We start from the raw sequence: 14473 nt of genomic DNA, 5'->3' as shown, positions 1-14473 counted from the left end.
TGTTACAGTGCAGCAGCTTGGCTAAGTGGTGTACATGTGGGTTGGCAGCAGAGCGCATAGATGCAGCCTATAAATTATTCCATACAAACTTGATCATAGGAGAAGCTGGCTGAGAAGACATTTGCTAAAATGAAATAGCATGCTAGACGCACCAAAAAATAATTCCGAGTCATAGAAGTAGCTTGCTAGAAATATGCTAGATAGCAGACTGCGTGATGATTTGACCCATATTACAGCGGCACTATCCGGAATGTCTTTAGGTGATAAAAGTCTTTTTTATCGCCGTGTCCCCTTCTTTCCAACAAAGAAATAAAAGTTCGAATTTGTAGCTTCGTTCAAGTGTATACACATTTGTTTGTGAATGAATCTTAACAAACAGGTAACGTCGACCAGTGTGCGGCGTTGCCACGCCATCTTTGATGCTGGCCAGTGATAATTTTGTATGAGGTCCAAAAGCATCATCAGAATTTGATGGAGAAATAGTATATAAGTTTTGTCGTGCAATGACTGATTGACTGGAGCCTCGCGACATATCATTCGGAAAGAAAAAAGATATGGCGCAAAAAGATCACCTAATCCGCTAATCTCATGCAAAATCACGTTCAAGCAAACTGTACAATGACCTGACCAAAGTAATGTCCAATTTCTTTGCAACCATCCTATATCTTCACAAGATATTTATAGTGATGTCGAGGCTCCAGAAGCAATATATATATTTGTTATCGCTCTTCTCGATTATTTGGTTGATGTATAAACTGTCTGCCACTTATTACCGAGAAACACCAAACATTCTGGCCGTTGTGCATTTGAGTTACATTATTACTTAGTGCATCGGGAAATTAGTAACTTGGAGGAAAATAACTGAGAACTAAACCTTTGATCATTTTAACAGTAAGCGAAGAAACATTTTAACGTACATGAAGGTTGAGCCAGAATAAGATGCAATTCTTACCCAATAAGAACTATAAGTCTATAATACGAGAATTTATGAGTATTTGGAATTAGATCCATAAGGCTTGAATTTAGGAGCAAGTGCAGAACCTCTAGTTAGGTTCACCTGAAGCTCTCTCTTCTCCAGAACTGGAACCATTCAGAGCTTCAACTCGAAGAATAGGTAGGCTTCTTTGAATCAAGCACAGGGACATCACATAGCTCTTCTTCATAACCTGGAAGAAATGGGTAAAACAATGTTCAATATAAGTGCCTTCAGCATTTATTTTGTTCTATAATTTGTTCTGTCTCTCGCTTAAATACGTTCAGGTTGGTAATTTCAGATTGGAGAGTGCACATAGTAAAGCTACATGACAAGATTTGAAATTTTAAGATCTATCATTGTTTTTCTACAAATTTGGAAACTTTCTTGAATGCACAAGTGTTAACATGCGTCAACAACTACCTACCTTCTTCACTGCTTATCTTCTTGACACAAGCGCGTAGCAAAAGAGAGGATTGGCGGATTGGCCAGTGTCCAGTTGCTTTTGCTTAGGCCAGGCTTCCTAGAGCAGTATACGGCAGGAGAGGCACCTGTTATAAATAAATTTCAGTTAAAATATTTATGATCTTCATTATTAAGGAAGCGTTTAAACTATCTAAAACGTAATTAAGGAAACCTAATGATAAAATCCTAATGGGCTGTGATCAGCAGGCTCCAGAGGCTGGCTCCCAGCCCCACAGTACCTATAAATATAAGATCGTGGTTAGCACCTTAATCACCCATCATCTCAATCTAAAACCCTAGCCACCACTAGTCTGATTGCTAAGGGTACCGGAGGGGTTTGGAAGGCCAAGCACTCCCGTTGGCGCCCGGAGGACGCCGATTCGCTGCTGCATCTCCTACACCGACAAGAATGCCTACTTCCTCTACGAATCAGGCGTAAATGGCTGCTGCTACTGCTAATGCTGGTATAATGATTACCATTTATTCCGCATTAGATTGATTTGTCATGAACTAGGTTATGTTAAGATCCTGGGTAACATGCCACTAATATTGGCAATTCTAACAATCGGTATCATGAGCCATCTTAACCTAGTCATGCACGGTCAATTTTTGAGCCATGTTTATGCCTCTATTTTCGTCGGTTTAAGATGCAAAATGTGCTGTGCAGATTAGATCCTATTGCACAGTTAAGTTTGACTCATGTTTTAGACGCAATTAGTTCCTGCAGAAAGGCTTTTATGTGTTAATCATGCTTGATTAGATCTAAATCATTGTTAATTAGATTTCTGATCACGAGATTAGATCTAATCTAATTCGGTTATTATACCTATTCTTTTATTCTTCTATTTTGGATCCAAAGAAGAAGAATAAAATCCATAGAAGTTCCTAACTAAAAATGTGATTTCTAAAGATTTTGTTGTAATTCTTCGAATTCTCCAACGAATCCAATAGAATAAAAAATTTTGGAAATTCATAAATTAAGTAATAAAAAATAGAGAAATAATTAAAGAATACAATCCTTATCCATTTTTTCTTTCTTTTTGCTTCATATACTAAAAAAGAATTCAAAAAGGGAAAATTTTCGTCATGTCACGAAGAATTCTATCTCTCGCATAGGAATAACTAGAATGAAAAAAAGGGAATGACAAAGCATCTGGGAATAAACGATTGATTTCTATCAATAAACCTGCTAAAGCCCCAAACCATAGAGTACTTAGCACGGGTGCTACAGAGAGATATGTTTTTATATCCCGCATTGAAAATCCTCCTTCCGTATTGGAATACATATATGATCAGATACTCTTGCCCAAGATCCTTTGTATTTCTTTTGTTTAGGCGAAATTCCTAATTAAAAAAACAAAATCAATATTCTATATATATAGAATGAATCATAATAGACGAGATTTTCCTATCCCTAAAAAAGATGACCCCTTCTTCCGATACATTACTAAGGAATAGGAATCCTTCTTTTCTAGGTGAAATTCGACTGGATTTTAGACGTATACCCTTCCTTGATTATATGAGACCAAAAACAAGAAATGACAAGAAAGTTCTATATAGATAGAGAAATAGAAGAAAATTACGATGTGGAAAACAAAAAAGGAATTATGTACGATGCCATTGTACAACAATTTGGAAAAGGGATGTAGCGCAGCTTGGTAGCGCGTTTGTTTTGGGTACAAAATGTCACAGGTTCAAATCCTGTCATCCCTACCTATTAATTCTCTCTTCTTTATGGGCAGTAGCAGGGAGATCGATTAAAGTGGGTATAACTTGAATTTGTGGATACTATACGGACGTGAGACACGTTAAGAGTAGAAAAGGATTTTCTTTTTGTTTTGAAAGCGCTCTTAGTTCAGTTTGGTAGAACGCGGGTCTCCAAAACCCGATGTCGTAGGTTCAAATCCTACATAGCGTGATTCCATATATCTTATGTCAAAACCGAGTAAAATAAATTAAAAAAAACAAAGTAGAATTGCAACTCCAATTTGACCTCCTCCAGACCAGAGAAGAGAGGAGGTCAATCAAAAAAGAAATATTACTCAATCAAAGATCCAACTGATCCCCACGCCTGTATTGCAAATACGCAGTCACGAATAATCCCGCTAAAGTAATAGGAATTAGGCCTAAGACGATTCCAAATAGAAAAACTTCAATCATTTCGATTTGTTCAAGGGGATAAAAAAAGATGTACGATCTATCTCTAAATAATAGTCTAAATTATCCACGAATCTCAATGACCAAGAAAAGAATTGGTAATTAGTGTGGAAAAGAGTCTAGAATGCCAGGAATCCAAAAGAAGGATTCTTCTTTTCTGACTTATTCATTCAATTCATTTCAAATAAGACGTATCTTGTTCAAGCCAATAAATAGAGCTGGGGTTATAGTTAAAGCAGCCAGTAGAAAACTGAAATAACTAGTTATAGTAAGCATGAAGGGGTTAAATTCCATTTATTTTTTTTACTACACTACATATGTTGGTAAAGCACTTACCTAAGTTATGGAAAATTCATAATTCATCGGTTATTTTAGATAATACTAAAAAACAAGATAGAGTGAGATACAAAAGTGTAAAAGAAAATCGATTCATCAGACAGGACATGAGTCCCTAATGCCGAATCAAGAGATTTGTTGTGGAATTTGTCAGTTAAGTAAAATAATAATATTAAGAACTAGATCATCTAACCCCATTGAAAATATTGAAAAATGAAATTGGATTTTCGGGGGAATTTTGGAATAAAAGATTAATAAAGAATTTAATTTGAAAAAGTTCTTTCTATTTTGGATTATTTCTTTTTCAATAGGATGGATTTCATCCTCTTTTTGGAGCAAACAGTTAAATATTCCCCTATTCCTTCTTATTTTAACTCATTGTATTCCATATGGAATAAGAGGAGAAGAAAAGCATTCCACGACCCCCGAAGGGCCCCTGAAAAAGGGAACTCTTCCTTGAATTTACTTTATTTTTATTTATTTTTATTCGTTTTTTGAAGCCCAACCAAAGTTGATTCGAAGTTACTTCAATTATCCTTTTCTTTTAAGTTCTTTTCGTAAAGTTCCATGCTTGCAGTTTGGTCAAGAAAGTTAGACCTAATCCAACAAACAAGACAAGGATTGATTACGAATCTTGATTCTTCAAAGAATGTATTCTGTTTCTTTCATAACGGATTATCCACTATTCGATTTTCTATTTATTAGATATTATTTTATGCTAATCAATTTAATTCCTTAAAAGGAAAAGTTGGATTCGAATAAAACTTTTAACTAAAAAAAAGGGATAGATTTTGCATATACTTATCCTTGTATTGCGTCAATATGAGAATATCCTTCCTAAATTCTTTATCTTATTGATCATTAACTTAGGTTTTTACCAAGATCTTAGCCGCTATTCCAAATTAAATTATTCTACTATTCCGAAGACAATGAAAATAAATAGGACCCAAAAACTTGTGGGGTTCTATTGATGCCTTGAATAACATGTAATTTCCCTATAGACAAGGAACAAAGAAGAGAAAAAAGGAATTCTGTTTCGGGACCAAGCAAAACTGGATTGCTGTGCCATAGGAAGGATAGCTATACTAATTCGGTATACTCAAAATACACCTTTGGTACAAAATTGACAATCTCACAAGGATGAAATATCAGTAATTTACTATTTACTGGTCGATCCCATCTTTTACGGAATCAATTCCTTTTTTGAATGTACAAAAATTTGGGGAGCTCAGCATGTCTGGAAGCACGGGAGAACGTTCTTTTGCTGATATTATTACCAGTATTCGATACTGGGTTATTCATAGCATTAATATACCTTCCCTATTCATTGCGGGTTGGTTATTTGTCAGTACAGGTTTAGCTTATGACGTGTTTGGAAGTCCTCGACCAAACGAGTATTTCACGGAAAGCCGCCAAGGAATTCCATTAATAACCGACCGTTTTGATTCTTTAGAACAACTAGATGAATTTAGTAGATCCTTTTAGGAGGCCCCCAATGACCATAGATCGAACCTATCCTATTTTTACAGTGCGATGGCTGGCTGTTCACGGATTAGCTGTACCCACGGTTTTTTTGTTGGGATCAATATCAGCAATGCAGTTCATCCAATGATAAACCAAATTCCAACTATAGAACTATGACACAATCAAACCCGAATGAACAAAATGTTGAATTAAATCGTACCAGTCTATACTGGGGTTTATTACTCATTTTTGTACTTGATGTTTTATTTTCCAATTACTTCTTCAATTGAGAGAAAGAAAGAGAGTAGTAAGAATTCTCTTATCCCATTTGGAAGGATACCATCCTTATAACTATCCATGACTGTTTTTGTCTCTAGCATGACCACTTGAGAAAATGTGGAGGAAAGTAGGGGAAATGGCCGATACTACTGGAAGAATTCCTCTTTGGCTGATAGGTACTGTAACTGGTATTCTTGTGATTGGTTTAATAGGTGTTTTCTTTTACGGTTCGTATTCTGGATTGGGTTCATCTCTTTAGTAATCGGAGGATCCAGCTTGTAAACATGAAAAAGTAGGAACTTAGCGGGTAAGTACCCCCCTTTATCTGATTAGAGCGGAAAGGGCCCGCAGAATTCTTATTGTTATAGCGCGATTTTATTCCATAATTTGGAAATTGGTTACCTATTTCTATTTGTAAAAATAACAAAGAGAAAACCTTTGCTCTGATGGTTCGAATCCCCTTATTTATTCTTTTGTTTGTTAATGATGTTAGTGAAGCAATCCATCGGTCGATTTAAAGCCCCCGCCTTTCGCCCATAAAATGGATTCACTCTTATGAAGCAACAAGAAAGAGGATCCAGTATTTTATTCCATGAAGGAACTATCCTGCAAATCATTGATTTAGTTTAGAGTAATAAACTAATAAAACCTTAATCATAACTACTCAACTAGCCTAAAAATAAAAACCACCCTTAAATGGGAGGGTATACATTTTTTTTACAAAATTTCTGTAAGTTCGAAGTTGAACTTAATTGAAAAAGTCAAGCAATTCTATTTGCTCACAAGAAATTTGTCCCCCGCCATACTTTCTTTCCCTCTGTTTGTCCACTACCGCGCCCGAACCTAAGCAAAGGAAGTCCAAAAGATAGACCCGAATAAAGAATAAATAGTAATCTTTGACAAAACAAATAAGAAGAAAAATGATTCTTACTTCGATACAAGAAAAGAAGAATCGACACAAGAAAAAGGCTTTTTTGCCTTTTTCTTGTGCCCAATAGAGGATTAAGAAGACCCGCAATTCCTCCTAAAACAAAAAGGACTTGTTCCTTTTATTGTTCTCGCCTCTGCCTTGGATCCTCTTCTTTTGCATGAGATAGAAATAAGGAATTCCAGAAATTGAGGCTTTTTTCTAACTTGATGGTAAGAAATCCCAGGATCTAGAAATTCATTTCGTACAATTGAACCTTTTCAAACTGTTTCTTTTTGAGAACCAAAAAAACTTGTGCCAAAATAACAGATGCGAAGAAGAACAAAAGGCCTTGGACGCGCAATGGATCCTGAAGCACTATTTCTGCATCCCCCTGACCAAACCCTCCGACATTAGGATTGCTTGTTAATGGTTGATCCAGCTTGATCGATTCCCCCTCTGAAACTAGAAGTTCTGGCCCGGGAGGTATAATATCAATCACTTGGCGTCCATCCGACGCATCGACTATGGATATTTCATATCCCCCCTTTTCTTTACATAGTATATTTTTACTATACCTGTTGATGTAGCATTATAGACCGTATTGTTACTCTTGCTACCATCAGGATAGATCTGTCCCCTTCCTCGGTTTCCCCCTACATATATGGGGTATTTTAAGAAATGAACATCTTTTTTCGTAGCGGGATCGGGGGAAAGAATGGGAAAGACAATTTCCTATATTTCTTACCGGGAACAGGGCCTATCACAAGAATATTTTTTTATTGGGACGATAACTCTGAAAAGAGAGATTTCCTATCTTTTCTTTCAACTCAGGAGAAATACGATCGGGCGGCGCTAATTCGAATCCCTCGGGCAAAATAAGAACAGCACCCACATTCAACCCTCCCTTTTTACCATTAGCAAGAACTTGTTTCAGCTGCATATCATAAGGGATTCGAAGAACTGCTTCAAATACAGTATCAGGAAGCACTGCTTGGGGGACCTCAATATCCACAGGCTTATTAGCTAAATGGCAATTGGCACATACAATTCGTCCAGTTGCTTCCCGTGGGTTTTCATAACCCTGCTGCGCAAAAATGGGATATGCATTTGAAATAGATGTGCGAGTTATTACGTATATCATGATCAATACAGAAATCGATCGAATCATCTGTTCTTTTAACCAAGAAAAAGTATTTCTATTTTCCATGTCCAATCGCGGATCCCGGAATTTCTACAATAAATTAGATAGGTAGCTAAGCTAATCTAGTTCCCTATACACGAGTCTGTTGTCATTCTACTGCAACAGTTGTACTGGAATGATGAATACCTTGAGCAGGTAGAAATAGAAAGAATTTTGCTAAAAAGGAAAAGGCTTTCTTTCTAAAGTAAGAAATATGCTAATTTGATTAATATTAGGAAAAATATTAGAAATCAAATGAGTGAGTTTATGCTTCACTAATTGAATGATAAATGACTACAAGTGAAGGAGATAGACGGTGTAAACAAAAAAAGACCCAAAATTTCAAACACGTGTCTAGAATAACAGGAAAACTACAAACAAAAATAGTGAAAATTAGCTCGTTAGGAGCCCATCCAAAATTGTTGTAGACCCAACGAATTAGTAGTTCCCAACCGCGGGTGGAGTGAAATCCAACAAAAAAATCAGTAACTAAAAGAATAAAAAAAGCTTTTATTGAGTCATTTAAGTTATAGAAAAATTCCTAAACCCAAGAATTCAAAATGACAAGTTCTTCTTTACCCAGAAAAAAAGAACCACTTAGAATAGCCAAACAGATTATATTTGTTGAGAAATGTAAAATGCTATGGAGATGATCCTCATTATCTATTTTGGCCAATTGTGTTATTTCCTTGTGTATTCCTATAGGAGGTTTTTGTACATGTGTCTTGGTTTCTCTTTTATCATTTCATCCAAGAGAAAAAGTTCTTCTAATTCTATGAATCCTTTTCTTTTGAATATCAGTTAAGAAAGTTTCGGATTGCCTGGTATTCCACCAATTCTTAATCCAAAGTTCCAGACATTTGTTAAAAGAGAAAGAGACTCCCCAGGGCAAAAGTACGATAAATACAAGATATAGGAAAGAAGGCAATGCTTTCTTTTTTTTCATTTTTGATCTGTAAATTGAGTTGTTAATGAATCCGCTTCATTTGCCGACTCTATTTCATTCGCTGAATATATATGATATTTATTTTCTTTGAAACAAAAATTCTATAACAAGAGACCTTGTGTTTGTATCCATTTCTCTTTTTGTATACTAGTGGAATTTCATTGTATTGGGTTCTTTCTTAGATCTAAATGGAGTGGAATAGAGAAATAAAAAAAAGGCCTTTCATATAAAAATGGAAGAATATTATGCCATATATCTTACTTGGACAAAAAAAATTAGAAGCAATTTTCTCTTATCCTCGTTTGTGCCTTCCTTTAGATAAATACTCGAAAATCCCCTTACAATTGCAATGCAATTGGTATTCAAAATACTTCAATTGGCACGCGCAAGAAATAGGCCAATTCGGCAGCTTTTTGTTCCATTTCTCGTGGAGTAAAAAACTTATCATCAGTACGAGTCAAGGGAATGACCCCCTGGCCCCGGATTTCCATATAAAGGATACGACGAGGATAAAGACCCTCTTTAACCTGAATTCGAATTGATTGGATATCCCGCACAAGGAATCGAAGGAAGATGCGACGTTTTATTCCAGGGAATCCCCAACGAAAAATGCACACTATTCCCTCTTTTCTATCGAATCGGTCATAACCACTGCCTACATTCCATAAAATAGTGCACCACAAATAGGAGCTAATGAATAGGCCCGCGATTCCGTAGAAAGACATCACGACCCCCTGTGGATAAAAAAGAATTTGTTGAGATGGAAGTACGGATATCATATTCTTACCAAGATAACTGGAAGCCCCAACCGCTAAGAATCCTAATGAACCTAGAAAAAGAATACAGGACCAGAAAAAATTACCTCTTTTTCGAGAACCTTTTAGAAGTTCTATCCATATGTGTTCTGATCGCCAATTCATATTAGATATACTAAATCCAGTAGCGGTCAATTGAAATTGAGAGAATAAGCTAAATGATTTTTACTTTTTTTTATTCTGAAATAGCCTTCAGTAGCTAGTACTCCTGTGAAATAATTGGTTAGATACATTGACTTTCTATTCAAAAAGAATTCAATTTGTGGATCCACTTAAAAAAAACTCGCTATACTTGGCTACGCATATGCATGCATTTATGCTCGTAGCCTATATCTGCATCCATAGACGTTTTTCATTTGTGTGTAGAAAGAGCTACATACCCTATCATATTATATTACTTACACAAAAAAATATCTGTATTATGATCCTGGAAATACATTAAGAAAATTTGGCCCCCCGTTTCTAGACAATCTTATTTTTCTGCACATAAAGAAATAAGGAAGCCATTGCAATTGCCGGAAATACTAAGCCTACTAAAGGCACGAAAATAGAGGGTAAGTTAAAATCTGTCATAGAATATGTGTCTCAATTAAAATTTACTATTTCTATCTATTCGAAATATATCTTAAGATTCTTATGATATAATTAAGTATATCTATTATAAGGAATATTGACTATTGTATTTTTTAGTTTACAAAATAAAGATTTTGTATAGAATACTATTTTTTTAGAATACTTTTTATAGATATAAAAAAAATGAATGGAATAGATAATAAGAAAATTGCAAAAAAGGGGAACTAATTAAAAATATTGGATTTTTCTTTTCCCATTCTCATCGCCTTTCTATCCTTCTAATCGAACTTGAAATTGGATTCAAAAGAAAACTATGGTGAAAATAAAAGAAATACCTCTTTCAGAATACCCTTTAATTTTACTTTAATTTAAAAAGTAGAAGTGGAATAGAATACCCAGTTGAAGGGTAATGATCATACATCTGTAATGCATTGTATGTCCCAGAATAGGTCCCATTCTTCTACCCTTTCCGGGTAGTCGATGGCTATTCACAGCTACTACCTTAACACCAAAGAAGAGTTCGACCCAATGCTTTATTTCTGTCTTAGTGAATCCTGATTCAACATTAAAAGTATATTGATTCTTTCCCAATAAACGAAGACTCTTTTCTGTAAATACTGCGTATTTGATTCCATTATCGTATGATAATACTATATTTTGATTTCTATTTGTTTATTGTATTATACCTTTCTATATTCTAGATATATAGAATAGAAGGATCTCGATTTGTCAAGTCTCATGATCGTATCAAGATCTATTTAAATTCGGCTCAATCTTTTCTAAAAAAAAAGATTGAGCCGAATTTAATTGCAATCAATTAGAAGAATAAAGAAGAATTACTGCATTTCGTAACTGATTTTTTCTTTTTCTATTTTGCTTCTTTTTTATTTTATTTAGACCTTCTTTATATCTAGTTTTATCTACTTAATCTATGGTATCCACCGGCGCGAAATCAAATTTGATCGCCTTCCATACTTCACAAGCTGCGGCTAGTTCAGGACTCCATTTGCAAGCTGCTTTGATAATTTCATTACCTTCATGAGCAAGATCGCGCCCTTCGTTACGAGCTTGTACACAGGCTTCTAAAGCCACACGATTAGCTGCTGCACCAGGTGCATTTCCCCAAGGATGTCCTAAGGTTCCTCCACCAAATTGTAATACGGAATCGTCTCCAAAGATTTCGGTCAGAGCTGGCATATGCCAAACATGAATACCCCCTGAAGCCACCGGTATAACACCTGGCATGGATGCCAGTCCTGAGTGAAAAAGATACCGCGAGAACGATCTTTTTCAATGAAATCATCGCGCAATAAATCAACAAAACCTAAAGTTATTTCGGTTCCCCTTCTAACTTACCTACTACTGTACCGGCGTGGATATGATCTCCCCCCAACATACGCAATGCTTTAGCTAATACACGGAAATGCATACCATGATTTTTCTGTCTATCAATAACTGCATGCATTGCTCGGTGAATGTGAAGAAGTAGGCCGTTGTCGCGGCAATAATGAGCCAAACTAGTATTTGGGTGAATCCTCCAGTTATGTAGTCATGCATTACAATAGGAACCCCTAATTCCCTTGCAAATACAGCTCTCTTAATCATTTCTTCGCATGTACCTGCAGTCGCATTCAAGTAATGCCCCTTGATTTCACCGGTTTCGGCTTGTGCTTTATAAATTGCTTCAGCACAAAAGACAAAACGGTCTCTCCAGCGCATAAATGGTTGTGAGTTTACGTTTTCATCATCTTTGGTAAAATCAAGTCCACCGCGTAGACACTCATAACACGCTCTACCGTAATTTTTTGCGGATAATCCCAATTTTGGTTTAATAGTACATCCCAATAAAGGACGACCATACTTGTTCAACTTATCCCTTTCAACTTGGATACCGTGAGGCGGACCTTGGAAAGTTTTTGCATAAGCAATGGGAATTCGTAGATCCTCCAAACGTAGAGCGCGTAGGGCTTTGAAACCAAATACGTTACCCACAATGGAAGTAAACATGTTAGTAACAGAACCCTCTTCAAATAGGTCTAATGGATAAGCTACATAACAGATATATTGATCTGCTCCAGGAACGGGCTCGATGTGATAGCATCGTCCTTTGTAACGATCAAGACTGGTAAGTCCATCAGTCCAAACAGTTGTCCATGTACCAGTAGAAGATTCCGCAGCTACTGCAGCCCCTGCTTCTTCAGGCGGAACCCCGGGCTGAGGAGTTACTCGGAATGCTGCCAAGATATCAGTATCCTTGGTTTCGTACTCCGGGGTGTAGTAAGTCAATTTATAATCCTTAACACCAGCTTTAAATCCAACACTTGCTTTAGTTTCTGTTTGTGGTGACATAAGTCCCTCCCTACAACTCATGAATTAAGAATTCTCACAACGACAGGGTCTACTCGATATGGATTAGGCGTAAATGAAACCTTTGCAAAAATCTAAAAAAAAAGGAGTATGCTTAAGTTAATGAATATGTTTCATTCATATATAATGCGTACACCGTGTGTACGTTCTATCCTATAGAAATTCTACTATAGGAATTCGATAGGAAAAGAGGAATTCGATAGGAAAAGAGGAATTCGATAGGAAAAGAATTCGATAGGAATTGAGTTGTTGTTATGGTAAGTTAACACGGTTCGTTATTAAACCATGGATTTGATTCACTAAATCCATCATTATTGTATACTCTTTGATAGATATAGCGCAACCCAAACCAATCCCTAATCCTTATTTAAAAATTTTGAAAGTTCTTAATAGGCCCCTTTGATATTTTGAATCTAAATACCTAAATACTAAGAAAATTCTCTGTTGACAGCAATCTATGCTTCACAGTAGTATATATTTTGTATATCGAAGTCCTAGATAGGAAGGTAGAGTAGGCACAGATCCTTCACAAAAGGCAAAATTTATATGAAAAAAAAGATTGATTGAACTTTCCAACGGACTCATTCCATAAGTAAACGATTGAATGGGATTCGCTTGGGCAACGAAATCAAGTGCTAGTCCCCTTTTCTTTTTTATTGAATTAACTAATTCATTTCCTTTTTAGTTTTGGATTTTTGGATATTTTTTTTGATTTGATTTGGCATTATTCAACAAGAAAAAAAGAAAAATTTCGACAAATTCCTTTTTTTTGAAAATTATGTGATAATTATGAGAACCAATCCTACTACTTCGCGTGCCGGGGTTTCCACAATTGAAGAAAAAAGCACAGGGCGTATTGATCAAATTATTGGACCCGTGCTGGATATCACTTTTCCCCCGGGCAAGTTGCCTTATATTTATAACGCTTTGATAGTCAAGAGTCGAGACACTGCGATAAGCAAATTAATGTGACTTGTGAGGTACAACAATTATTAGGAAATAATCGAGTTAGAGCTGTAGCTATGAGTGCTACAGACGGGTTGATGAGAGGAATGGAAGTGATTGACACGGGAGCTCCTCTCAGTGTTCCAGTCGGTGGAACTACTCTCGGACGAATTTTTAACGTTCTGGGGGAGCCTATTGACAATTTGGGTCCTGTAGATACTAGTGCAACATTCCCTATTCATAGATCTGCGCCTGCCTTTATCGAGTTAGATACGAAATTATCTATCTTTGAAACAGGTATTAAGGTGGTCGATCTTTTAGCTCCTTATCGACGTGGAGGAAAAATCGGACTATTTGGGGGGGGCAGGAGTAGGTAAAACAGTACTCATCATGGAATTAATCAATAACATTGCTAAAGCTCATGGAGGCGTATCCGTATTTGGTGGAGTAGGGGAACGGACTCGTGAAGGAAATGATCTTTATATGGAAATGAAGGAATCTGGAGTAATTAATGAAAAAAATATTGAGGAATCAAAAGTAGCTCTAGTCTATGGCCAAATGAATGAACCACCGGGAGCTCGTATGAGAGTTGGTTTAACTGCCCTAACTATGGCAGAATATTTCCGAGATGTTAATAAGCAAGACGTGCTTTTATTCATCGATAATATCTTTCGTTTTGTTCAAGCAGGATCGGAAGTATCCGCCTTATTAGGGAGAATGCCCTCCGCAGTGGGTTATCAACCTACCCTTAGTACAGAAATGGGTTCTTTGCAAGAAAGAATTACTTCTACCAAAAAGGGATCTATAACTTCGATCCAAGCTGTTTATGTACCTGCAGACGATTTGACCGACCCTGCTCCTGCCACAACATTTGCACATTTGGACGCTACTACCGTACTTTCCAGAGGATTGGCTTCCAAGGGTATTTATCCCGCAGTAGATCCTTTAGATTCAACCTCAACGATGTTACAGCCTCGGATCGTTGGCAACGAACATTATGAAACTGCGCAAAGAGTTAAGGAAACTTTACAACGTTACAAAGAACTTCAGGACATTATCGCAA

At 36.4% G+C, this 14473-nt stretch overlaps 1 protein-coding gene and 2 non-coding genes across 3 annotated transcripts; 2 read left to right on the top strand and 1 right to left on the bottom strand.

Moving 5' to 3' along the window:
- The first annotated feature begins 3077 nt into the window (after nucleotides 1–3077).
- Nucleotides 3078–3151, top strand: TRNAP-UGG. The gene has a single exon. It is a non-coding gene; the product is annotated as a tRNA-Pro (tRNA).
- Nucleotides 3152–3282: 131 nt separating this feature from the next.
- Nucleotides 3283–3356, top strand: TRNAW-CCA. Its single transcript has one exon. It is a non-coding gene; the product is annotated as a tRNA-Trp (tRNA).
- A 7707-nt stretch (nucleotides 3357–11063) lies between these two features.
- LOC112902360 (ribulose bisphosphate carboxylase large chain) lies at nucleotides 11064–12553 on the bottom strand. The gene is given in 2 exon segments (XM_025971403.1): nucleotides 11064–11625; nucleotides 11628–12553. Coding segments are annotated over 2 exon segments (1038 nt in total). The 5' UTR covers nucleotides 12469–12553; the 3' UTR covers nucleotides 11064–11428.
- Nucleotides 12554–14473: the final 1920 nt, after the last annotated feature.

This window comes from Panicum hallii, chromosome 8 (genome assembly GCF_002211085.1).
Source record: "Panicum hallii strain FIL2 chromosome 8, PHallii_v3.1, whole genome shotgun sequence".
Classification (NCBI taxonomy): Eukaryota; Viridiplantae; Streptophyta; class Magnoliopsida; order Poales; family Poaceae; genus Panicum; species Panicum hallii.
The sequence above is the reverse complement of the archived record's forward strand: the minus strand, read 5'-3'. Positions and strand labels throughout refer to the sequence as shown.